A 25,329-nucleotide genomic window follows, 5' to 3' on the forward strand; every position below is an offset into this window, starting at 1 on the left:
TTTTACGAGGTCCGACGCGGAGATTAGCGGTCAGCCGCAGACCTGTTCGCGGGGTCCGTGGAGGCGAGGAGGGGATTTGGTTCCTGCTGATGCAGTCAATTGCCTCCACCGGTAGCGGCGACGGCGGGAATGGGCGGCAGAGGCAACGAAACTGGAAAAAAAGAACAAAAAATACGAGAAGATGCGAACGAAGACTGCATATCCGTTCCTCGATCGGCCAGGGAGATATTGGGAGCTGCTTGGTTCTGTATTTTGTGTATTTGTTTGTTTTTTCGTTTGGCATCGAGGCGAGGTAACTCCATTAGCCCTGCAGGAATAAATATACAGCGTCTGCAAGTTATACATGTACGCTTCGAGCCCGGCTGCGTTGCGCGGACGGGAAGAGAGGGGTCGCGGCAGTGAACTTACAGTGGTCGACTGAAGGACGCGCAGGGGACGTTTGAAGGTCGCCGGCTTCGCAGCGGCGGCCGCAGCCGACGAGGCGCTGTTTACGTGAAGGAACAATTGCCGCACGCGCGCGTGCTGAGGTCGCGGAATGCGCTTCAGAGGTACGCGAAGCGCATCTTAAAGTGCGTATAGCTATACTATACACGCCTTGCGGTCGTCACAAAACCTCCGGCGTCGCAAAAACTACCGTGTTGTTTCGAAGAGTATATGCACCGTATAGAACTACGAGGTGCGACTTCACACAACGCCGCAGTCTGAATGCTGACAGTGCCGACGTCCGCGACACAACGGAGACACTTCCTTTAGTCAATAGAAATGATTTTAGCATAGAGCGATCTGCTTCCGCTGGGAACCAGCTGCGCCCTTGGGAGCCACTGCACGCGCTTGCGCAGCTGTCGCCTTGAGGAACTGGCTCGCGGATTGCGCTATGCTTCCAATATGGATGCCACCTATTATTCTGTATATCTACGCCACCGTTCGCGTGTAATGTGCTGCATATCCGACTGTATCCTCCACGACGCCTTAATCCCCCCCCCCCCCCCCACCCCCCGATACAGCATTCCTTTTTTTTTTAGGTTTGGATTTAAAGTGACAACACAGTGTGCTGTCAAAAAGAAATGATGACGGTGTGTCGCTGAGAGATAGAGTTACGAGGGTTAGAGAGAAAGAGAGCGACAAGAAAAAGTAGCGTTTGTGATATATTTGAGAGAGAGAGAAAGAGGAAGAAGAAAGGCGGGGATGTTAACCAGAAGGCTATACCGGTTGGCTACCCTGCACTGGGAAGGAGGGATATTGGAGGGGATATCTGCGAAAATTTTGAGGAAAAAGTATACATTGGCAGAGCATGTAATATAGCAAACATATTACCGTTGGTCTATTAAAGAGCAGGGAGGATATTCATGAAAAGGAAGACGCAGCCGATGGTGACCACAACTCAGGTGGAAAGATGTGGTAAGGAAGTTTGCTGGGGTGTGGAGGGGTCCGCTTTGGAAGTCAATGCGAGAAACCTTAGTTCTGCAGTGAATGCAGCTAGGATGATCCTGCTGCTGATGATGATGGTGGTGTGACGGCGATGAGAATGAGGGTTTCTCGGTTGTTTGAGGCTGTTGAAAATAAGAAAAGTTAACAATGTATCCGCAGGGTTATTGTCTGAATGCGACCTCGGGGCTGAAAGCGAGTTCCCAGATGGTATATCGCATGACTTGCTGCTCCTCATAGGCTGGGCACGGCTATGGAGAGGGCAATGAACAAGAAAAGGTTTGTTGGCGAACTTCCGCTAACTGTTTTTAAAAAGCACAAGGTTGTTGTAATTTTCTGTCGACTTATTCTCGCAAATAAGCTAGCCTAGCCCAGCTGAGATCTTATGGAAAAGGTGCGGAAGTTGTGCACTTGGGTTCCGCCGATGACCACTAGATGACGCCACTAGTCCAGCGTGCTAAAGTGGGCCCAGCTGGCCACCTCCGGCGCATGCTGGAACTCTTTGTGTGTGGTGTTCTCTCGGTGAGGTCTTTGTGGTGATGCGCCATATGCATGGTGATTTGCCGTATGTATGATAATGCGACTGGCTTTCTTGACATTCATCGCAGGTACTGCGAACCAATTTTCTTTTTTTTTCCTGAGCTGGAGGATATATTCGTAAACGCACCGATCGCACGAATCGCACACCGTAGCAAGATCCCCTCGTCTGAAGAATCTCGATTTACGACCTTCTGTTCTTGGCGCTGGCCGTGGGCGGCTCGTAAGATGCCTCGAAGAATCTCGGCAGTCGTTGGAATTTATTCAAGGTAGAGGCGTCTCTCCAGCATTTGCGGATTAGTTGCTTCGAGAAGCAACACCTACCCGCCCATCCGCGGGGTCAAGTGCAGACGCGTATCTGTTAGCCGGATGAGTGCCACTTAACGTCGCTATCGTGCTCTCAGCTCGAAACAATGTGGATCGCATCCTTGCAGCGCCCTGTTGCGACATAACCATGCTGTAAGGCCTCCTCGCCACGCGTGCGAAGCTGCGATAAAAAGCGTGGCCTGCGGGCGATTGCGTGCGCCCGACGCCGTATTGGCGAGGCTATTTATGTCTCCTCTCTGCGACGTGTCCTTTCAAAGGTTTGGCGAAGCACGAATGTGGGCGGATTCGGAATCACACCGCCAGAGTGTGTTCGGCGTATTAATGTACGGCCTCCTAAAGCCGCGGAGTTACTTGTGTCGCCTGTTTTGCAGCCACGGCGTGAAGCATTCCGTTCGAGTGCATTTTCGCGGCTATAAGTAATTCACTATCTCTCTTTTTTTCTTTCTGAAGTAGGACATAAAACGGCAAGCCGGTTGACTTGCATGCCTATCTCGTATCATAGATGCCGTAGGTAGCGTAGAGGATTTCCGCACAGCTTCCGCCCTCACCGTTCGATCACGTATACGTGGCGCTCGCGGTGATACAGGACGTATACGTCCGCCGCTATAGACGAGGGTGGCGCTAGTGAACACTGCTAAGGTTCAGTCACACTTCGCATAAATACCCCCGAAAGCAGAAGATTGGATAGCTGTCGCCGGAGCTCAGTTAGTAGAGCACCGGCCGCGAAATTCGGAGGTCGTTGGTTCGGTTCCCACCGGTGGCATGTGGTTGTTTTTCTCCTGGTTTCTAGTCAGTTATTCTTGAAATAATTACTCTGTAAATGTCCCACTGATGAAAACCACAAATGTAAAAAAAAAAGAAACACCTCCTGTGGCCCTTGGTTTCGGTTACTGTTGGCTTCCGCCATCTGTGTCATAACGAGCCCCTCTTTCCCTTTCCCTTGTCTGCTCTGCAGCCGCGTGTGTTCTCTGGGTTTGAAGCCTTTCTCCGGTTTCGTCCAACTGCAGCTGTCGGGTCGGCCTAATTATATGCTTGCATGGATACGATAACACAAACTGGAGCACGCAGAGGGGGACGCATATGTCCAACCGCTACAGCGAAATGTCTTTTCATAGTACGGCGTTTTCCTGTGACGAGGCTGTCGGGAGTTGGCTGACGTTCGTCATCACAAAAGCAGGCTTGCGTACGTCGCTCTAGAGGCGTAGTGCTTATGAGCCAGTGTTGCTGCTTACAGCTGACGCAACATCGCTTCGAATTTCCAGTGTCTCGATGTCAGCGCCGCCATGGAAGGGGGCTGCAACTTTGAGGCGGCGAGACGCCATTTTGTTTCCGGGTGTCGAGTGCGCGGGCGTGTGCAGGGGACAAGAAATTGCGAAATATTTGTCTTGATGCCCAAATTGTGAAGGAATAAGGGATTAAAAAACTCATCACCTTTCTATTATGTTGGTTAATGTACCCATACTCAGAAACCAAGATCGAATTTTTTTTCGCGCCGGTTAAAATTTGAGAAATTGGTATGTCATCAGTTAGCAACAGTTAGCATTTGTTCCATATTGTACAGCTAGTCTGAATTGTATGAAAGTCCGAATCGAAGGATTCGAACCAAGTTGAACGCCCACGAATTAAGCTTTTTTCCCAGCAAATGTATTCGTATATTGTGCCAAACATTTGCCAGCAAATAAGACACGAGTGATTGTTGAACACTGCCTGGAAGTCACACATTGGCGCCCCTGTTTTTCTTAAGACAGCTTGCTCGCAGCCACGCCAAGCATTTTGACCGGAAAGCGCTGGCTTCTGAGAACTTGTCGACATCAGACTTATGTGTCTGAGCTCCGTTCAAATAAGGAGTATACGGCAAGCAAACTGTATGTCGTGAATTCGCAACACACTGGGCAGTAAAGGTTTAGAATTCGGCGTTTGTCGAGAGCTTCGTGCTGCGTAAATTGCTCACGTCTTTCGCAAGGAAAGCTTGTAGGTGCAAATCCGCGTCTCTGGATCAGGATCGCTGCTTTGTCGCCAAATGGGCGGCCGCTCTGTGGTATTCGAGGCATCTTCCGTTAGCATCTGCAGGGAAGGCCAGCGAGCCTTGAAACCTGGGACCCATAAAAAGTTGCGCAAACTGCCACGGGTGAAGGAGTGTATTCCGCGGAACTCCGAATGAGTCTGCTGTCCATTAATCTTCGGTCGATTTATTGCTGCGGACGTTTGTCTGTTCGATTTCGCTCGTCGATTCATTCTGTGGCCTTCTATTTATACCGCAGCCTTACCTCTTAGAATACTCCGTTGCGCAATCTCACCGTTTTCTTTCATCGTTTATTATCGTTTCAGCCTTTTTTTTTCTTCCACCACCCCCTCTCTCACAGTGCTCTCTCATAATTCCTCCTTTCCTCCCACCTCTCTTCGCAGCAGCGTTGCAAAAGCAGCAGAATGCGAATGAATTCGTGGGAACAACAGTAGTAACAACACCACTTTCACTCCCGTGTCACAAAAGCCGATTTACGATTTGGTCGCGTACCGTTGTAAGATTGCGCAATTGCGAGACGTTGGTGTTGTTTCCTCTTTCTTCCCTGCCCTCTTTTTTTTTTCGTCCCCGCTGTTTTATGGCTGCCTGTGTTTGCCAACTCTCCCGCTGCCGTGCCAAGATTTGCTATTCCGATCGTGCATCTTCTTCATTCGACCGCATAGCAGCGCTCTCGAACGGACTTCTGTCGTATGCTTCGCAATTCATGGGTACGTGCTTCGTTGGGACACGCGCTCGAAAAAAAAAAAATTGAAGACGAAATCTTGAGAAGAACTCAATGCAGCGTCGGTGCTCAGTGTGAAAGATGCTATTTGTTGGCATTCTCGAAAAATGCGCATTCTTGGCAGTCTGAGGGGCGGGCCTGAGTCGAGAAACTCACAAAGGCAAGGCAGCAGACTTCTTTCTTTCTTTCTTTCTTTCTTTCTTTCTTTCTTTCTTTCTTTCTTTCTTTCTTTCTTTCTTTCTTTCTTTCTTTCCTCCTTTCTTCCTCCCTTTCTTTCTCTCACCTTCTTTCTTTCTCTCCTTCTTTCTTTCTCTCCTCCTTTCTTTCTCTCTTTCTCCCTTTCTTTCTCCCTTTCTTTCTCTCTCTCTCTCCTTCTTTCTTTCTCCCCTCCTCCTTTCTTTCTTTCTCTCCTTCTTTCTTTCTCTCCTCCTTTCTTTCTCTCTTTCTCCCTTTCTTTCTCTCTTTCTCCCTTTCTTTCTCTCTCTCTCTCTCTCTCTCCTTCTTTCTTTCTCCCCTCCTCCTTTCTTTCTTTCTCTCCTTTCTTTCTCTCCTCCTTTCTTTCTCTCTTTCTCCCTTTCTTTCTCTCTTTCTCCCTTTCTCTCTCTCTCTCTCTCTCTCTCTCTCTCCTTCTTTCTTTCTCCCCTCCTCCTTTCTTTCTTTCTCTCCTTCTTTCTTTCTCTCCTCCTTTCTTTCTCTCTTTCTCTCTCCTTTCTTTCTTTCTCCCCTCCCCCTTTCTTTCTTTCTCTCCTTCTTTCTTTCTCTCCTCCTTTCTTTCTCTCTCTTTCTCCTTCTTTCTTTCTCCCCTCCTCCTTTCTTTCTTTCTCTCCTTTCTTTCTTTCTTTCTCTCCTCCTTTCTTTCTCTCTTTCTCTCTTTCTTTCTCTCTCTCTCTCCTCCTTTCTTTCTTTCTCCCCTCCTCCTTTCTTTCTCTTCTTTCTTTCTTTCTTTCTTTCTTCATAGAGGTGCTCTTCATTGCATACATGACGGGAGCCAATAGTCACCGAAACCGAGGAGCATAAGGGATGTTTTTCGTTTTGATTTGCCGTTTTTTTTTCATCAATGGGAGACTAATAAAAGCAGAAAAGAAAAGCCACATTGCTCCTGTTGGATCCGAACTCACGACCTCCTAATTTCGCTTCCGGTGCTCTGCCAACTGAGCTACAGCGACGGCTGTCCAATCTTCTGCTTTCGGGGGCATTTATGCAGCTGGTCATGCATGTTATACTGACTCAAAATGTGCCCAACAGTATGGAACTCGGCACGTAGCTGAGAGTATTCAGGAGGATTTATTTCTACGTGTAGGTCCAGAATGTTTCTAACAATGCAGAACTCAGCATATGCCCAGCAGTATATATAACATGGTGTATTCCGATGCATAGGTATAGGCTCAGAATGTGTCCAGCGGCATGAATTCCTAGTATGGTATTCCTAGCAGTGGAGGACTGCCTGCATGCTGTCTCACATTGTTTCTTTTTTTGTCATAGAAGAATGCTGCGGCTGCCGCCTGTAGATAAACGGTGCGATCTTTCCGATGCATTGCATAACCGCGGGCCGATCATTTAGTCTCGCGTTAGTCATAAATGCCGAGTTCGCATATGTAATATCTTCGTACTAACAGGACCCCCGGAACAGGACGAATATTTTTTCAACTACGAAGTTTCTGCGAAAGCTGTATTGATTTCCTCCATACGGTGTCCTTGGGTGGATGCTAATAAGTAAATACTCCCTTGTGTGTAAGCTTTCTTTTCACCCGAACCGCTATAGCATCGAACGGAGCCGTCTTCTTGCCTGTAATTCTGCATCTGAGACGCCAGTAACGTGAATGTCGCCTCCCACAGTGCCTTGTAGTTTTATTTTCGTTTGTTATTTTACTGCACCTGACCTAATATTATACATTTCCGTACTCTGTCGGCTCGGGCTCCTGGAAGTAGTTAAAATAAATAATTAATTAATTGAGATCACTATGCCTCCGCGAAGGCTCAGGCGCCTGATAGACGCCTTGTTGCTTCCGCTTGAATGCGTACAAGTACGTTGCGAGACGCAGTGCGCTGCTTTTCCGAGCCAACTACGCTACGGTGCACATCCAAGGCAACGTATTCGCTACGTGTACGTACAGGGTTAAAAGATCGCGTTTTTCGGCATAGCATTTTGGCATAACTTTTGACTATTACTTTTGGTTTCCAGAACTATTGAGAGGCGTGTACCCCACCGTTAGTAATATCGAAATCAGTTTTTACAATTCCGAAAACGTGGTTGTCCTCATCGCTGTGGCCCAACAAATGCTGCCTACGTCACTCCAAAATACATCTGCTTTCAAGAAGCTTGCAGGCAAAGCGACCTCTCCAGTGCATGTAACTCGTCGAAATTGCCACAATTTGTTCGGCCACAGCATTGAGGGTAACCGCGTTTTCGAAATTCTAAAAACTGATATGGATATTACTTAAGGTATGTTATACGTTTCTCAATAATTAAGAAACTTAGCGGTAACAGCTAAAAATGTAACTACTCAATATTAACCTGCCTGTTAGTTAGGATGCCTTAGCTGTATTCTGATGTACTTCAGTGCTGGCAGTGCTGTGCCGAAAAAAAAAATCGCCTTTCTAGCTGAAAAAGCCTATTTCTAAAATTTGTGTAACATCTTAGGGGAAACTCCCTGTATATTGTCCGAGCCTTGTTGCTTCCGCTTCATTGCGGGCAGTTAACGTTGTGGGACGCAATGCACTGCTTATCTGAGCCAACTGCGCTACGGTGCACATCCAAGGCAACCTAGGCGTTCCGCACAAACGCCTTCTTGTTCTTCCGTCTGCGGCTAGCTCGGCCCCGTACACTGTGTGCCGGAGTGGGCGCGTAATGTCGCAAGCGACTTCTCGCTCTTTTCCGGCGATTTCCCCTCACGGTGCAAGCGAAGGGTTTTTGCCGGGTTTCGCGTCGTGTCACCTTTGCCGCCGTTTCAGTTCCGTGTCTTCTATAGTTGGCTATGTATAGGTATAGCGCCATAGGAACTTGATTAACTTTCCGTGTTGCTTTAACAAGGTTTTCCTTTAGTTGCCATTCTATAGTAGCGTTTTATCACTTGTAAACGTGAAACATCGGTAAAATCTCTTAACCAGTTGTGTATTAATTAAACACGCTGAAGGAATGAGCACCGTGATTTACTCAGACGAAAATGCGGTGTATGATCGGAAGCACGACATTTTGTTTTTTTCTTTTCACTCCTCCTGACAACAAAAACGTGTCTGTTGCAATTCGCTTATGCATGCTGCTGCCATCTTTTTGGTCGGGGATAGTGCTTACTGCAACAACTAAACACAATACTAAATTCATCTGGTATTATGGCTCAAACACGTGGCGAAATGCTTGTACGACGCCTTTTTCTACAGCCGTCTTCGAAATTTTCCGATCAGGCCGACGGCGAAATTCACTGATGACGCCAGAAGGCCTTGAGCAGTGACGCGCCTTACTTGGAACCCGCCAGCGTTTTCAAGTGCGGCGCTCTCGGCGGGAAGATTCTCACCGTGTATGGCCCGGCTTTCCCTGTGTGCTTGCGCAGTAAGAAGATAACTCCATCTCACTCTGTCAAAATATAGAAGCCCAGCCATTTATTTGTGACGCGCCGCATCGTGGGACATTGCTCATTGATACAGGGGGAAAATCACGATCACGTGAAATGAGCTTAAGGAAGGAATGACGCATGATTAATGCGGCGTGTTGGTACATAATTCTCAGAAAAAGCAGCGCAGAAAAGACGTGGACAAGACGAAAAGACAAGGACGGGCGCAGGTGACGCATGACATGCAGGGACACGGTTGATACCACTCATGTCTGTGCAAAGCATGCGTCATTATTGGGATCACCTGTAGTTCAGAAACATATGTTTCTGAGCAGGGGTTCCTTTCCTGTACCGGCGTGCGGAAATTATTTGTAGCCTAGTTGCTGAGCCCATATCCTAAAAACTCATTTGTGCGCCCTGATGCTCTACAGTATTTGCATTGGTTTTAATGGGTACTAAAAGATTAGTCTATATAGATATAATGCTGCTGTATAAATCAAAATGTACAAAAAGCGCGTGCGTACAATAATGCGTACTTTGCAGTGAGTCTACCTCGCTTGCACCGAGTTCTTTCAAATTTCCTTTTTGCGCATATTCCAAAGATGAACAACTGCCAACTCGCTGTCTTGCTGCAGTGGTATTAGTAGTTAGTAATGGCTAGTATATCGAGGATAGTTTTAGTGGTTAGTAATGGCAGTAGTTCGTATCTCTTGTCGTAACATAAAAGCGATGACTTCACCGCTCGTTTTTGCCTGTCAGGATTGCCATGTTCACTCTTTGTCCAGTGAGAATGTGCCACTTGTCAGCACGTGGTCCAGATGTGTGGAGGTGGGTTCACACGGTGCGGACACCACTGTCGCTACTTTTAACTCTATAAGGAGACCGTATAGGCTACGTGTTACCTGTTACCTGAAGACGAAACGGAACTTTCCTTCTGTTTTCCGCGCGAGCTACTTGTTTTTCCACAGTACCCCTCACGACTCTTGTCATGCGGGGCGCACGGTCGTTCGGGGGCGGTATCGCACGTTTTACTGCCAGTAACTCGGCGAGGGAGACGCCTCGAAATCTTTCAAGCGAACAAATAGGACTGGAGGGAGCTGGACTGCCACGCACATGGAATGCCTTGAGAATGCCGTATCTATGTTCTTTACTAAACGCACTTTGAAGCAAACCGTGTCAGGTAAACTATGAGTCGCGTACAGTCGTGAGCAATATCAGTGGGAACAAACTTTTTTCTAGTAATTGCTAATTTTCTGGTTATTTCTCTAACAAAAGTCGAGAATGAGTTTGGGATAAAATGCGCCAAGAAGAAAACTAGTTAGATGGTTTATGGGTGTTTAACGTCCCAAAGCGACTCAGGCTATAAGGGACGCCGTAGTGGAGGGCTCCGGAAATTTCGACCACCTGGGGTTCTTTAACGACAGGTGGTCGAAATTTCCGGAGCTCTTTACCACGGCGTCCCTCAGAACAGAAAAAAAAAAAACTGTGTAGTCAAGCGCAATTAAGGCGTAATGAATAAATGAACTCTCAAACTGTGTTTCCTCTCATATTGCTCACGACTGTACATCCTTCGGAGGTTGTTGTATATCCATCTTTACAGCTTGGCATTCAAAAAGTCCGCGACTAGTACGTGGCGCAAAATAGCAGCTTTTATTCAGGAAAAATCTCTACACGTTCTTCTCGTAGTAGATTTAATAGAAGTATTAGACGCTCTCATTTTATTCATACTTAAGCCGCCATGCGCTTTATCGAAGTCTCGGCTACTTACTTTAAATTCGTTAAATTTCCCCGAAGGCCGTGTACAGAAATATCCCCCGGTTCTTGTATGGGCGTCTAGCATCCGTCAGTGTGCACTCTCGGCAAGCCCCCTGACGTCTTCTGTGATGTCTTTGTCCGTAGCCGCGATGATTAAGCCATCACGCATTCCACGAAAACGAGTTTTTCTAGACTGGAAGCAGGGGCGCCTTTCAAGAAGACAGACATGAAGTGAAAGCGTGGGATCGACATTAAGTAAAAAAAATAATAATAAGAAACTTGCGCGAAATGGAGAAAGGACAGTCCGCATGCTATCTCTGGCATAATTGTGTGCCGGATTATATACTGGGCCAGCGAAGAAGTGAGCGGGTTTATTATATAGGCGGGTTGCATTTTTCTTTTTGTTCTTTTTTCTCTCTCTTTCTGTTTCGCTCTACAGGAGCGGGTATTAAGGCGTTTTCGGCACAGTCCGCCAGCGACGGCAGGAATTCCTGGGAAATCCAGGTCGCGCTGAGCCGCCGCCACGCAGTTTCCACGCAGTTTAACGCACGCCCAAACGTGGAAAGGGTGTCTTGTACGGAGTCCGGCAATTAGGCCTCGAGCGGGTCCCGCTTGCGTGCCGGAGACCTGCCTGCTGCCGAGGTTTGCCAAGAGAGAGTGGTGAATTTTAATGGTTGGCGAAGAAAGGGGTGTTGAATGCACTACTTTATGTGCCGGAAGCGAAAAAAAAAAGAAAAGTTACGCCTAAATGGGTGTGTCGTTGTTGTGAAATAGGAATCTTAGTTATTTTGAGGTAGGCAGTGTACTCCGGTTCATTTTATAATTTATTTGTGTGCCCCCGTGCACTGCTGGCGACAATGGGTGGACCCCACAGTGAGTCATTCGTGGAGGGAGCTTGGCGTGGAAGAAAACGGCTTGCCTTTTGGTTTTGCAGTCTGTCGTTCATCTTTTTGTGTCAGTGAGCCTTAACTTAATCGCAAGTTGCGTATTTTTCCTCTCTTCTGCTATTTGGTCTATTTGGTCAGATGTGTAGGGGAATCCCCCAAGGTGGAGTAATTACTCATTGGCATCCACCCAAGCGCGCAGCCTTACAGTTACAAGGGGAAGCTATACAGCTTCCACAGAAATTTCCTAGTTGAAAAATTCGTCCTGGTCCGAAAATCGATCGGACGCATACCGGCGTGTTTTTTTAGAAGGTCCAAAATTTTTAAAGAAAGGTAAATTCCTTTAGATTTATTTTAAACCTGGGGCTATACTGAGGGCTATGGCGGACGCCAGGTAAGAGGCAAACTACTTTAACTAGTTCGCTGATTAACTGAATACTTTAATTTACTGTTATAATTTTTATTTTAGGGGATATGTCGTATTAGCAGAATTGGAGATCGTTTTCCAAACAGTCCAGCCAAGAAAAAAAATTCATGAAAAAAATTTTTGCGCGCGTTACGAAGCGAGAAAAAGTCACCCTGGTAGGCAGCTTCACACTAACACTGCGTCTGTGAGCGCCTGTGACGTAGTTCGCTCCTCCCTGCACTTTGTGTCAGTGCGTTTTCGTTCCAACGCGGCATTCCGTGAGGCCGCGGAGCGAAGCGAAACAAGCAGCGATAGCGCAGGCCGCCCGTCCGGGGCTTCAGGTGATATCAGCCGTGTGACGCGAAGCGCAGGGCGGAGCGAAACTACGTCAGAGGTGCTCACTGCCGCTGAGTTACGGTGTGAAGATGCCTACCAGGGTGTCTTTTTCGCGCCTCGTAACGTGCGTGCAAATTTTTTTATTAAAATTGTTTTTTCTCGGTTGGACTGTTTGGAGGACGATCTCCAATTCTGCGAATACAACATAACCCCTAAAATAAAAATTAGAAAAGTTTACTAACGTATTTAGTTAATCAGCGAACTAATTAAAGCAGTTTTCCTCTTGCCTGGCGACCGCCGTAGCCTCCAGTATAGCCCCAGTGCTAAAATAAATCTAAAGCAATTTACCTTTTTTTTTTAAATTTTGGACCTTCTAAAAAAAAAACACCTGGTACAGCTTCCACAGAAACTTCCTAGTTGAAGAAAAATTCGTCCTGGTCCAAAAATAGATCGGACGCATATATGAGTGCACAGTCGCTGGCTGAGAGTTGGAAACAAGAACGCCGCGTGAGATTTAGCACGCGTGTTGCTCGAAAACACCATGCCGTCTGTGTGCAGCGGTGATGTGTTCTCGTCCGAGTCGGAATTAGTGCAGCAGCTAACTGCAAACGATTTTATGGTTTCTGGAACAGCACTTTTTTCAAAACCGTATTAAAATAGTAGTCGAAGAAAACTACGACGTGCCTTATTCAGTCTCCAAGTATTCGAAAATTAGGGGATATATTCGGTTCTTCTCGAATAATTTGCACGATTTGACTCACTCGCCGAATCGAATACGAGGATATTCGATTCGATATTCGAAATTTTCGGGCATTCGCTCACCCCTATACCGCTTGCAGTGTTCTACATGGCCGGACTTTTGCATACACATAGCCCTTGCCTCTCGTATGTCATGCGCGTTTCTACGCCTGGAATGTAAGCGGCAGCCTTTGACGTGAATTGCTGACCGAATAGCTATGTGGACCCTGGTCATCTTATTGGTCACCGTACCCAAAATTTCTCGCCACTCGATTCAAACTCGGAACGTCCACACCGTGGACTTATGTGGACTCGTTGACTGATTGCTGCCATTTTGAAAAGAATGTTGCATGGGGCAGAGCGGACAATTATGCGTACCTTTATGTGGTGAAGCTGTTCCGTGACCTCGTGGTCGCACAGATAAGCGGAGCACGTGAGCACCGTGAATGCGGAATGCGGCCGCCGTCCACCCATGGTCCACCGTTCTGCCGCGGCCGCCCCGCGCCACCGACACATGGGGACGATCCGAACTAGGGAAGTCTAGGGATTCAGCTCGGCTGAAGTGCAAAAATCCAAGCAACACTGTGCTCTCTGCGGGTTACTCGAGGTTAGGGTTCCCTATCGAGGTCATGCATGCTCGAGGTTATTGGCGGCGGTTTTTAGCCGCTCCCCTGTAGCGTAGTCGCCATTTTGAAGAGAATTGCCGCCATTTTGAAAAAGAATAGTGGTGTAGCTTAGCCTCCGGAATCCGTGATAGAAATTCTTTGTCGACTGTGGCGAAAAAGCTGATTTCGTTTACTGTTGTCCTTAGTCAGCGGAGTAGAAACTCGAAGGCAATGACCCATTCTGCTATATTTTTTAATTTGTGTCCTGTTATTATAATACTCATATGCAGCGCAGGCGCAGTGTGGTACAATCTGCTTCGCAAGATTTTCCTAAGTTTACGCGTAAACGTGCGTTTGCTTGCTTCAGCCGTTTTGCCTTTACTGTGTCCCTGCAGGATGAACCCGAGGAGCCCAAGAAGGAGGAGGCCGCCTCCTCGGACAGTTCCGAGCTTCCCGCGGACGCGCCGGCGCCGCGTCTCTGCCACATGACCAAATGGCGCGACTTCGAAGGGTACGGCTTCAACCTGCACGCCGAGAAGGACCGCCGGGGCCAGTACGTGGGCAAGATCGACGCCGGCAGCCCAGCCGAGCACGCGGGGCTGCGCGAGGGTGACCGCATCGTCGAGGTGAACGGCGTCAACGTGCAGCAGGAGGCCCACCGGGACATCGTCGAGCGCATCCGGGCCGTGCCGGACGAGACGCGGCTGCTGGTTCTCACCGCCGACGGCGAGCAGTGGTACCGCGACCGGGGCATCGAGATCCGCGGCGACCAGGCCAACGTGGTGCGGCTGCGCAACCCGCAGCTCAACCCGGCCACCAGCGGGGGCCAGGGCGACAACGGCAGCGACGGCATCGCCGCGGGCGCCTCCGCTGAAGCTGGCAGCGAAGGATCGCAGGAGGATGACGCGGCTCAGTCGGCGCCTACGCCCGTCCTGGTACAGTCCTGGTGGCGTGGAACGGTGCTGCGTTTTACCGTTCCGAAAATGATCTGCATGTCCGTGAAGGAACTGAGAGCTAGGCCAGGTGCAATGGGTTCCATCATTATCATGCAACTGTGGAAAATCCATTTCAGCCTGCCCAGCTTCCAGTTCTGTGGTATATTTCTGGTGTGTTGATGATGGCCTTCCTCACAGTTGTGGAAAGTCATGGATGAAAGTTATTTCTGTGCACTCAGGCAGGCCAGTTCGCAGTAAAGACGGAAAGCATGAAGGAATGTGCTAGAACATACTGGATATTTCACCAAAGATGTTCTGCAATTTTTAAAAATTGGCTTTTCTGGTTAGAAGAGCACTATTTTCGGCGGCGGTGCAGCGCATCAGAATGTGGCTAAGACATGCTAACTATGGTAGGCTGGTCAACCCGTATGGAATAGTCAACTTTTTAACTATTACTGTTACTCTCCTAGAAGACTCCTTAGTCTCCTTAAAACTCAACAAGGTGTTTCCAATAAATAGGTGTTTAATTCATGGCCAACTTAAATGCATTCAGCAATTCAAACTTTTGGGCGACTTAAATTAATCTTTGTTTTGAATGCATGAAATTATGAATACTCACTGTATTCTAAGCCAGTTAAGCATACGATGGGCCTTAAGCGTTAGCTGCACTCAGATTCATTAAAAAACCATTTGCAGTGATGTCTTATTTTGCCTTTTTGCTGCAGCTGGACAGCCAAAAGGAAGCTGTGTTCTAGCTACTGCATGAGCAAATTTTTCCAACTGAAAGGATTTCTTTACTACCCATGCTTCTCCTTTTATCAGTTGTATGCACTTGACAACAACGCAGTGAAAGTAGAATTCTTGTGATCTTTCAGCTTGAGCATAGCTTGTGAACTGTTAGCAGCTACATGGTCTCCAAGTTTTCCCTGAGTTCACTAGTGGCATTTCTTGTTTCGACCCCAATACTGAGATTTCATCTTGATGCCATTACTCTCCTTGCTGTACTGTCGTTTCATCCATTGGGCTCTGGATATGTCGACTGATTCTTTTAACCTGCCATGGTGTCATGGTGGCTGTGGTACTGAGTTTGAGGCTGCATAATTGAATTCCAGCTGTGGCTTTCACCTATCAATGTAAACAAAAAGGTACAAAAGTTTTTGTGTATTGAAATTTTGCTGCAAATCAAAAAGCCCCAGATGGATGAAATTAATCTTGCCCCCCCCCCCCCCCCCCCCTATTGTTTCTTGCCTCATAGCTGCTTTCTTGGCTTTGAAACATAAAGAATAAATATGACGGCTAAATTATTTTGTCAGCAACAAAGGGTAATGTACATGTTGCCATCTATTGCAAGAAAAAAAATGTAAAAAAAGTTGGTACGAGAGGAAGCAGCATATCTAATTGGCCTCGGCTGATAAATTCAGCGGCCATTATAATTACTGATGCTGATTGGCTGATTGTAGCACATCCATGTTCTTGGTAATGCAGAGGCGGCAGAGCGGCATGGAAGGCAAGGACGATGCCGATGAAGAAGACAGTCGTCCTGCAGAGCCCGAACCTGTACCAGTGAAAAAAGAGGTGAGCAGCTAATGCACAGAGCTAAAGTCAGCGCCGTGTACTCTTCAGGCCCCAGAACAAACGTGCTTTTCCTGTCTGGTAACAAAGAAGCAAGTGGTCTTCAAAACGAAAAAAAGCACAGGTTATTTTGACGCTGTTTATTGTAATTGAGAAATGTGTAGAATTTTTTTTTGTGGTGTAGATAAATTCACTTGCTGCTCAAGTGTGAACTGTGTGACTTAACCTTCCCAACCCTTCCTGGATACTGACTTAGTTGATCTGTTCTAAAATATGTTCTGAGGTTACCTTGTGCAATAAAGCATTCAGTATCGCATTGAAGAACCCCTGACATTAGAGAGCCTTAGAATAGTGGGCCTCAAGGTTTGGGGGCCCCAAGGAAATAGCGGGCCCCAGCGCTACGTACGAGTGCGCTGGTGAGTTTTAGAATAGGGGTCACCCCTGCGCAGCGGGGCCAGGCTTGCGTTTATCGATTGCAGTGCCACTACGGCAAACCAAAAAGATACTCTTAAGGGTGAACTGAAGAGGATTCTGAACATGTCTTTTTGCCGCGGGAACTCAATCCACACGTTCCTAGCATTCTTAGAAACAGTGACTTATTGCCCTGTTGTGCCGATTTCCCCAATTAAAACGAATTAACGTCCGGCTCCCGCCTTTTTTTTTATTTCTGCCTCGTACGGTGGGCGGAGTCGACCAACGCGTGGAGCGCCTTTCACCCAGTCCTGTGGAGGCATTGCTTTCGCTTTATTTTGTTTTTAGGTTTCCATGAATAAATAGTTTCATTCGCAGATAATATAGCCGCAAAATAAGCCCAAAGAAATAAAAATATGTGCGGACTATTTGCTACTACGGGCTACTACGTATTACTCCGCCGATGGCAGAGCAGCAAGCCGCCACGGGACTGGGTGAAAGGCGCTCCACGCGTTGGTCGACTCCGCCCACCGTACGAGGCAGAATTAAAAAAAAAAAAGGCGGGAGCCGAACGTTAATTCGATTTAATTGGGGAAATCGGCCACACAGGGCAGTAAATCGCAGTTTCTAAGAAAGCTCGGAACGTGTAGATCGAGTTCCCGCGGCAAAAAGACAAGTTCAGATTCCTCTTCAGTGCACCTTTAACAGAAATTTTAAAATATGCGTTTATTTCTTTATCGGAAACTGTACTCTTAAATCGTGTGTCTGCAATAATTAAAAACTATAAGTGTATGTTTTTACTGAGGTGGGAAACCCCACTCGAACGTCCACCTAGCCATCACTACAGTGGCCAAACAATGCATACTCGCTAAGCCTAGCAGCTTTGTAAACACTGAAGCAATGTGAAAATATGGCACATTTCACCGCTCAAATTTTGTGCTGCAGGCATCTTCAGACAAAGCGAAAGCTTCGTGCGCCTTTATTTTGCCGTGAATTTAATACGCAGACTAGCGGCGACAATGAATCAATGGTGAAGCGAGAGGCCCCGCTTTGACAGGCGCCACCATGTTGCCTGAACGTAGGGGCGGTGTTGGGGCATACGCCTGTTTGAACCTCGCACGCTTTCTGACGTCAAATGACGCATACTCACGAAGCCTAGCAGCACTGTAAACACAGAAGCAATCTGAAAATCTGGGGTGTTTTATCGCTAAAATTTTGTGGTTGAGGCAAGTTCAGACCAAGCGAAAGCGTCGTGCGCCTTTAGTTTGCCGTGAACATGGGGCACAGCATAGCGACAACGAATCGGTGGGGAAGCGAGGAGCCCCGCTTCGATGGGCGCCGCCGTGTTGCCTGAACGTAGACCAGTGTTGGGGCGCACGCTATTTTGCCAAAATAGCATTCTCCGCTAATGTTAACCCAAGACGCAAGGTGGACCTTGCGTTCTGCGCATGCACACTTCAACGCCCCAAAGTTCTTGGGGCCCCCTATAGGAGGTATTCACTGAGGCCGCGATACCAGACGGCGCGAGCGTCGTCGCGTCAGGCGCGCCATGTTTGCGGTCGTTTCAGGCCAGCTCACGCAGTGTCACGGTGCGCCGTGAGGTACCCGGCCTGAACTGTTAGTGATCCGTAACATATTTGTACGTTGTTGAATACGTCAGCGACCACTTATCTTTGTGGAGCGCGTATTGGGCATGAAGTTTGCAGCAGAATTCTTCTGCGCCGTGATATAACCGAGCTGCCTCAACTCGGCAGCAAAACTGGCTGGCTGCGCTGCACGCAAGAACGTACACGACTTGCAGCTTTTAATATCAGTTGATAACTGTCAGCTAGTCATGCAGGGCACATCGTGGATAAACAGCACGATTAATTACTGAAATTCCAGAACTGCCACCGCAGAAATTGATAATTCAAGCGCCTAGCTGTAGTCCGCGAACTGCTGACGCTTCTCAGACGTACGGTCTTTCAGCAGAAAGGCAAAGCGTCATAGCTGCCTTATTTACCCGACAGAACGGCCAAACAAATACTGCCATGCGCTCGCAGCACGAACGGCAGACACAGCGAGAATGTTTTGCAGTTTTGATTGTAGCTACGTAGCGCTGCTTCGTATGCACAAGACCGTTTTCGCAACAACGCAGTGTGCAGCCATTCCACTAGATTCAGTTGTAACACGTCACTTTCAGCAGGTAGAGATGACAAGTTAAGCTACAGCTAAGTGAACAGACCCTTCGAATTACTCACCTCTTCAAAAACGGCACTTCTGCCGTCGGCACCCACAGCACGGCTCTTGGACTCACCCGCTTGTCAAGTAATTGCTTCCTCTCATAGGTTTATATCCTTTAATTCCTTGGCCTGCCAGCAAACTTAAGCCGTGCACAAGGTGGGCCTCGATACCGGTGAATTCAACGCGCGGCAGCAGTCCTGTACGTCGCACACTGCGCCGGCGCCTCCGCATTCCTACGGGGGGTCGACCTTTTCACAAAGTAGAACCTTCTGAGCGTGCCCGCTCCTTTCTGCTTCGCACAGTTCACGGAATATTCACTCAGTCACGCGGCGGCACGGGTCGGACAGAAATTACGTGCGGCGAGACGCGAAATACACTCACATTTCACCCATCACCAGCTATTCAAGTGCTGCGGCTGGCTGCTGCAGCCGCGCGCGCGACCACCAACATGGCGAATGCCGCGCCAGCCGCTAGCGCCCCTTGCGGATGACGTCATGTGAATACCTCCTATTCTAAGACTCCCTATTGAAATCAACCCAGAGCCTTCCACTATGTATGCCTTGCAATATCTCCTTGAGCTTTGGTGCATAGAACCATTACAGGTATGTACAGGGTGTTTCACCTGAGACTTTCGGCAATTTCTAACAATACGTTTTTTGAGTTAGAAGAGTGCTTTTTGTGGCTTAGCATTGTCAGTGGTGTAGTACATCAGAATATACCTTTAGATGTGCTAACTAGCAGGCTGGTTGACTAATATTGAATAATTATCTTTTTAACTATTACTGTTAGGCTTCCTAATTATTGAGAGGCATGTAGCCCACCGTAAGTAATATCTATGTCAGCTTTTAGAATTTCGAAAACACAACACTGTTACTGTCGGCGCTGTGGCCCAACAAATTTGGGCTGTTTCGACTTTTTACATGAACTGGACAGGTTGCTTTGCCTACAAGCGTCTTAAAAGCGCATCTATTTTGGCGCGATGTAGCCAAAATTTCCACAGCACCGAGAGTAATCACATTTTTGAAATTCTAAAAACTGATATGGATATTACGTACAGTGGGCTGCATGCCTCTCAGTAAATCATATGTGACCAAAGTGGCACCTATAAGAATTTGCAGTTTGTAGCCTGAATAAAAAAGTACTATTTGTGTTCACCATTTTTCAACAGCGATGACACATTAGTGCCACTGTGTGTTGATGAAGCTTAGCATTGTGTACTGAACTTCCTGATGAATCACGTTCACAGTGAGGAAATGGTTTCATTGCACCACCATTAAATTTATTTCCACAAGGCTGCCTCCCATATGAATATATTAAAGTCGAAATCAAATGGTCCCTGTGGAGTATCTTAGTTTGTTGAACTATTCCCAGTTAAAATGCTCATATTTTTGTTGGTCATGGTCAGAATGGGCCTTAATGAAACTGGTTCTAGCATAAATTACTCCTGCAATGGCTGTAAAAAAGTTCGGCATGTATGTCCCTTCACGTCTACATAATATCTTGGCACAGTCTGTTGCATGTTTATGCGATTGAGTTCAAGCACTTCACACTTTTGCCTTGGCTGGTACAAGCACAACATATAAAGGGGTCTGAAGAAAAAGGAGAATGCTCAAAGAAGATTAGTATGTTATTTCTACATTTTCTAAACCTAAAGGGAAGCTGAAACGGTTTTTTGAGAATTCGAGGTCATTCAAGAATTCGAATCTGTCAAGCTTCTAGAGAAACCATGCAAAGTATTTTTGCACTAGCATTTAAAATGGTAACATAATCGTCGATTAAAACCGCGACGATGTTTAGGCTTCTCCTCACTACGTTGAAGGAGTGCGACGAAACTCGGCAGTGACGTCATTGTTGCCAAAATTTCAATGTCCGCTGCTTACGCCTGCATGTTGCTGTGCGTCGTCAGATGGCGCCAAACAATGCTTTGTTAGCTTCACCTTCGACTGCGTCGGTTTTCTTCCATGGAATAACCGTTTCTTCGCTGGAAACGTAGTGGCGTCATACGTGACGTCATTATCGGAGTCTCTGCCCATCGCTGTGCACTTCAGAGAAGCCTGAACGTCGATGACGACTTTATTCGGCAATTACGGCACCATTTCAAATGCTAGAGCAAAACGATTTCGCAGGCTTTACCAGCACATTTCGCACATTCGGCAACCTTAAACTCATCGAATTCTAAAACCGCTTCAGTTGCCCTTTATGGACCCTCAAAGTACTCTCTGTGAAAAAGAATAAACTTGCCCTGTTGCTGTTTTCATGTAAAGCGTTAGCATTGAATATGCCTTATTCATTTTCATCTTTACCTTCTCCAAGTCTTGAAAATGGTTTGATTTAGGGTAATTTGTCAGACTCGGAAATAGAAAGATCTCGAGAAGCAAGGTCAGGGAGGGGGGAATCTTCTTGCCTTATTTTTGTTGGGAAATTACTGCACACTCTTTGCATTGCAGAGAAGAACTGCGTCATGATGCTTACGTGCCAACCACAACAGAATTTAACTTTGGCTAGAAAGGTTCGTAATTTGCTGCCCACTATGGTAGCTCAGTTGTTTAGCATTCAGCTGCTGACCCCAGGATTGACAAATCGAATCACGATGGAGGCGGCCACTTTTCAGTGGAGTCAAAATGCAAAAACACTTACGTGTTGCATGATCTTGGAGCACATTGAAACATGCATTGAGATGGTATGAGTTAGTCTGGAGTCCTCCACTACAGTCTTCTTTGACTCTACTACCAACACTCTGAATTTACTGCACAAAACTAATTGTTACAAAGCTCTACACTTCTTCAAAAACTGGAATCATAGTTACAAGCATTTAAAAAACCCTGTAGCGGACGATATGTGCACCCAAAATTTTTATTTCTGCGTTTATATGCTCTAATGTTGTGGGGCAGAATTTTCTCTTTGAAGTAGACCGGCAGTTAATTTCGTTTGCAGGTATCTATCAGGGATGTTGTAATCATCACTTTTAGATGGCAATCTCTGATGGGTCTATTGGTGCTTTAAAGCATAGGATCTGTTCTCAGCATGCCACCATCTCTGCAGGTGCAATACAGAATACCACTTTTACGCAGAATGCCAACTGAGCTTGCTGATGCATCGTCAGGCTAAGGCCTGCTCGGGATGTTGCGTTACTATTTGGTGTGTTATTGCCCACAGACTGGTTCTCAGATTCTCTAACCATTCAGTGCAATGATAGTGTATTGTCTTTAACATCACAAAAAATTTAAAGCAGATTGTGAGTTCTGAAAGATGTCATTCACATAAGAAAAGGTGGAATTCCAAGTATAAATGATGATCAGATACTGTTGGAGCAGAACTGAATACAAACGCTGCCTGGGAGAAGAATGTGGTTTTTAATCTTTTATACTCAGCTATAGCAAATGACTAGCATGGTTCGTGTTCCTATGAAAACGAGAAAGTATGTATTGATCAGTTGGCTACAAATTGATGATGAGGTATTACTTGTGGAGGATTGCTTTGCAGTGTTCATGTTTGAATTTGGCATTGTAGTACACACAGCCCACGTGAAAGATATTTTCCTACTAACCGTACTGTGCACTCTGTCCAGGAGGCCACGAGAGAGGAACCAGATGGTGCTGGTGACACGGCCAAGACCCAAGTCACTGAGATGAATCGGGCTGAAGAGAGTCCAGCAGCTAAGCCTGCAGCACCAACCGAGTCCGCTACATCGGAGGCAACCAACGCCACAAGCAACGGTTCACTCAACATGCTGAACATGAGCGCCTCAGAGATGCGGCAGCTGCTCGCACAGCGCAAGAAGCACGACCCCAAGAAGATCCAGATGGACCTCAAGAAGAAATACGAGCTGATTGAGCAGATGTGAGCCTAGTGTCATGCAGCCTCACTTTCGAATGACACAAGGAATAGCCGTGGCTAGTTTTTTGTACACGTCTAGTGTGAGAGTGTATTAGGCATCATTTCTTCACCCTTGAGACAGGAGGGCAATGGGGCAGGGCAAATGTGCAAGGAACTCGACATTTCAAGACACAGTTATTTGTACTCCTCGTAACACCAGTGGCACTGCTTTTGATATTATTGGTTTTCTTTTGTAGTCATCCCTTGTGAGCTGAACAATAGTGAATCAAGTGACTTATTGAGTCATTCGGAAGTTAGCAGCAGTGGGCCATCAATAGTGAGAGCACTGTGGCTATTGGGTTAGTGCAAGTTGATAATGACCTTCACATGTGGGCATTTTCAAACTATAGGCAACACCGTTGGTGCTTTTGGTAGTTGTTCTATCCTGGCAGCATATGAGCACTGTTGATAACCTAGACTATCAGTTCTTGAGCACCACTACTTGGCTGTTTTGATCGTTTGCCTCTTAAAGGTGCATCAACAGCACATGTGGAATTGTCTCATTAGGTTTGCAGCACTGTCTTATCAATGAAAGGGTGAAGTTTTGCACATTCCTTATAACTGGCTCAACTGACATAGCCAAAACTTTGGCTTGGATGTTTGACTGCTGTGCATTGTTTACACTGTTTTTTTGTATATGACCTTGTTTAGTAGCTTTCTTGTGCAATGTGTGTACAGTGAATGTCAGACTTCAGGGTGTTGTCTTTTGCACCGCGTAAGATGCTTGTTCAGTGACTGACAGATGTAACCATGAAGGGCTAGCTGATTATACATCCTTGCATGTAAGTCAGTTTGATTAGCTAATTATTGCAGGCAAACCTGCCATTAAATGTTTATATTGGCCCGTAATAACTACAAAAGCCAAGATATGATGAACTGATCTTATATGCAAACCCACGTGAACAGCTTTTGAAATACGTTGTAACATTTTTTATGGTGCACTGCTGAAGCATTTGTGCAGTCAGGTGTGCGGCTAGGAACCCAATCATATCGGAGGAATGGATGTGTGTTAAGTGCTTGTTTCTACTTGGCCTGTGCTGTTTTGAACTTGATGTAATCTGGAGCTTTTGTACTGAACAGTTCGCTTCAATCACTAGATCTCTTTATGTCTAGTGTCGTTCCACACCTAACCATTAGCTGCTCCTTTTCTGCCATTTCTAGGTTCTTGTTTGTTAAGTAAGGATAACACCGCATCTAATGCTGGACACAAATTTAGGTCCTTAATTTTTGTTTCATGCTGTTTTTTACTTTCGCCTCATTGCTTGAAAATGTCTTGTTATTGCTGTGTAACAAATGCATTCAGGTAGTTTCTTTACCTTGAGGGGCCAGTTTCTGTTCTTGAGTGTGGAACTTTGTTGCGTCCCTACTGCTGTGTGTGTTGCACATACTACCATATTCCTTTCATTATGGAAAAAAGCAAGGGAATGTTTTTGAACATTGTGCACAATTAATAGTGGCAAAACGGTTGTGTGATTTGCAGATTTATGGTCTCTGTATGATACCTTTCCTGAATAATGGCTTTATTGAATGGTGTGTGTCACTTTGGATATATGCTTTAACTGTTCTTTTATTCTTGAAGTTCAAAATTGATTTGACATGCAGTTGGACTAAAAAAATGATGAAAGCTTTTCTTTCCAGACAACTTACTATTAGAAGTAGAGTAAAGTAGTGAGTTTCCAGTTGTCACTGACACTATTTTCACTGTTTTTGAAAGCTCAATGATTTAGATCTTTGCCACACAGTACGCAAACTCTTACTGCTTATTTGAAGCGATAAATTCTTGGAACTACAAGGTTGTATATCATTGTGTTCAAATTTTTTCTGTCTGTATTCCCTTTTTTAAAATTAGAAGGACTGCAATTTTTGGAAACCATTTTAAAGGTCCATGTTATCATTTTACACTCCTTCCTTATATGTGGTAGATCTTTATAGTAGCGGAATTTTATTTTTGTTTAGTTGTCTCACTTCTTTGCTGATATCTTGTGCAGCCTTTCTATCATTATTATAATGTGCAAGTAGCATGCAGCCATGCTAGTTTCTATTTTGTACGAGCAAAGTTTGCTTATAAAGGTGTGTTGAAGAGCTCACTGTGGTGGCAGCAAGTACGTAATGTGGTCTTTGTGCTTGGATTTTGAGACAAGCAATATTAGGGCCAATGTACTGCCTATCATTCTCAGCCTATTAATGCTTATGCCATAAATGTGCATAAAGTACAGTTATCAGTCCAAAGGCTTCTGAAGAATGCACTTTATATAATTTGTAATTGCTGCAGACGCTGCGTTTCACTTGTTCTTGACAGCACCCAGCAGTTGGTATCAGCTGCTTATGATGCCATTTGCAGCCTTTACTTTGGAATGTCATTATCTCTGCCATGTGATAAGGCTGACCGTTGATGCTTATAACATTACAAATGGGTATTCTGACTGTTCTCCCTTCTGTGGCCTAACCTAAGCTAAAAACGATGCTCGTAAGCAAGTGCCGTACTTGGCAGAATGGTGGGTACTTCAAGTGGAAAAAGCAATTAGGTTCTTTATCTGGGGAAACAAATATCGGGAATTTTGGAAGAGCTGTTTGGAAGAGCTGCTTACCATTGCAGATTTGTTGAACAGATTTAACATAATGTCAAAAAATATGACAGTGATCAAAGCTGAACAATATTTTGTTGCTTGTCTTCTTTGTGTCTCATGTAATCGGACAAAGTACTTTGCACATGCTTTTTAACAGCTTTTGTGTTGGATGTTATTTTCTCTACTGTACCGTGTACTTGTTTTTGTAAGATTTCTGATGTGTTTTGTTTACTTTTTGACAGTATTTTTTGTCATGAAATGTTTTGTTCTTTGCATTTTTATTTTTTATTCAGTTCGTTTCACCACAAGAATTGCCTCTCAATATGTGCTTGACTTCACAGGAACATTCCCTTTGGTTGAACAGGAGAGGCTTTTTTGTATGCATGTGGGAATGTTTATGAGTCTGCAGAACAGTGCCTTGCCTTTTTCGAGCAGCGCAA

General features: G+C 46.1%; 1 protein-coding gene across 1 annotated transcript in view; it reads left to right on the top strand.

Moving 5' to 3' along the window:
- Positions 1-24,874, top strand: part of LOC149365392 (Na(+)/H(+) exchange regulatory cofactor NHE-RF2-like) — a 64,256-nt gene extending 39,382 nt beyond the window's left edge. The window contains exons 2-4 of the mRNA XM_089542167.1: positions 13,701-14,240; positions 15,726-15,815; positions 22,015-24,874. Coding sequence (XP_089398293.1) covers positions 13,701-14,240; positions 15,726-15,815; positions 22,015-22,290 — 906 coding nt within the window. The 3' untranslated portion in view covers positions 22,291-24,874. The remainder of the gene's footprint in view (positions 1-13,700; positions 14,241-15,725; positions 15,816-22,014) is intronic.
- The last annotated feature ends 455 nt before the right edge of the window (positions 24,875-25,329 follow it).

The sequence above is a fragment of the Amblyomma mixtum genome, chromosome 1 (assembly GCF_055824585.1).
Source record: "Amblyomma mixtum isolate Tamu chromosome 1, ASM5582458v1, whole genome shotgun sequence".
In the NCBI taxonomy this organism is placed as follows: domain Eukaryota; kingdom Metazoa; phylum Arthropoda; class Arachnida; order Ixodida; family Ixodidae; genus Amblyomma; species Amblyomma mixtum.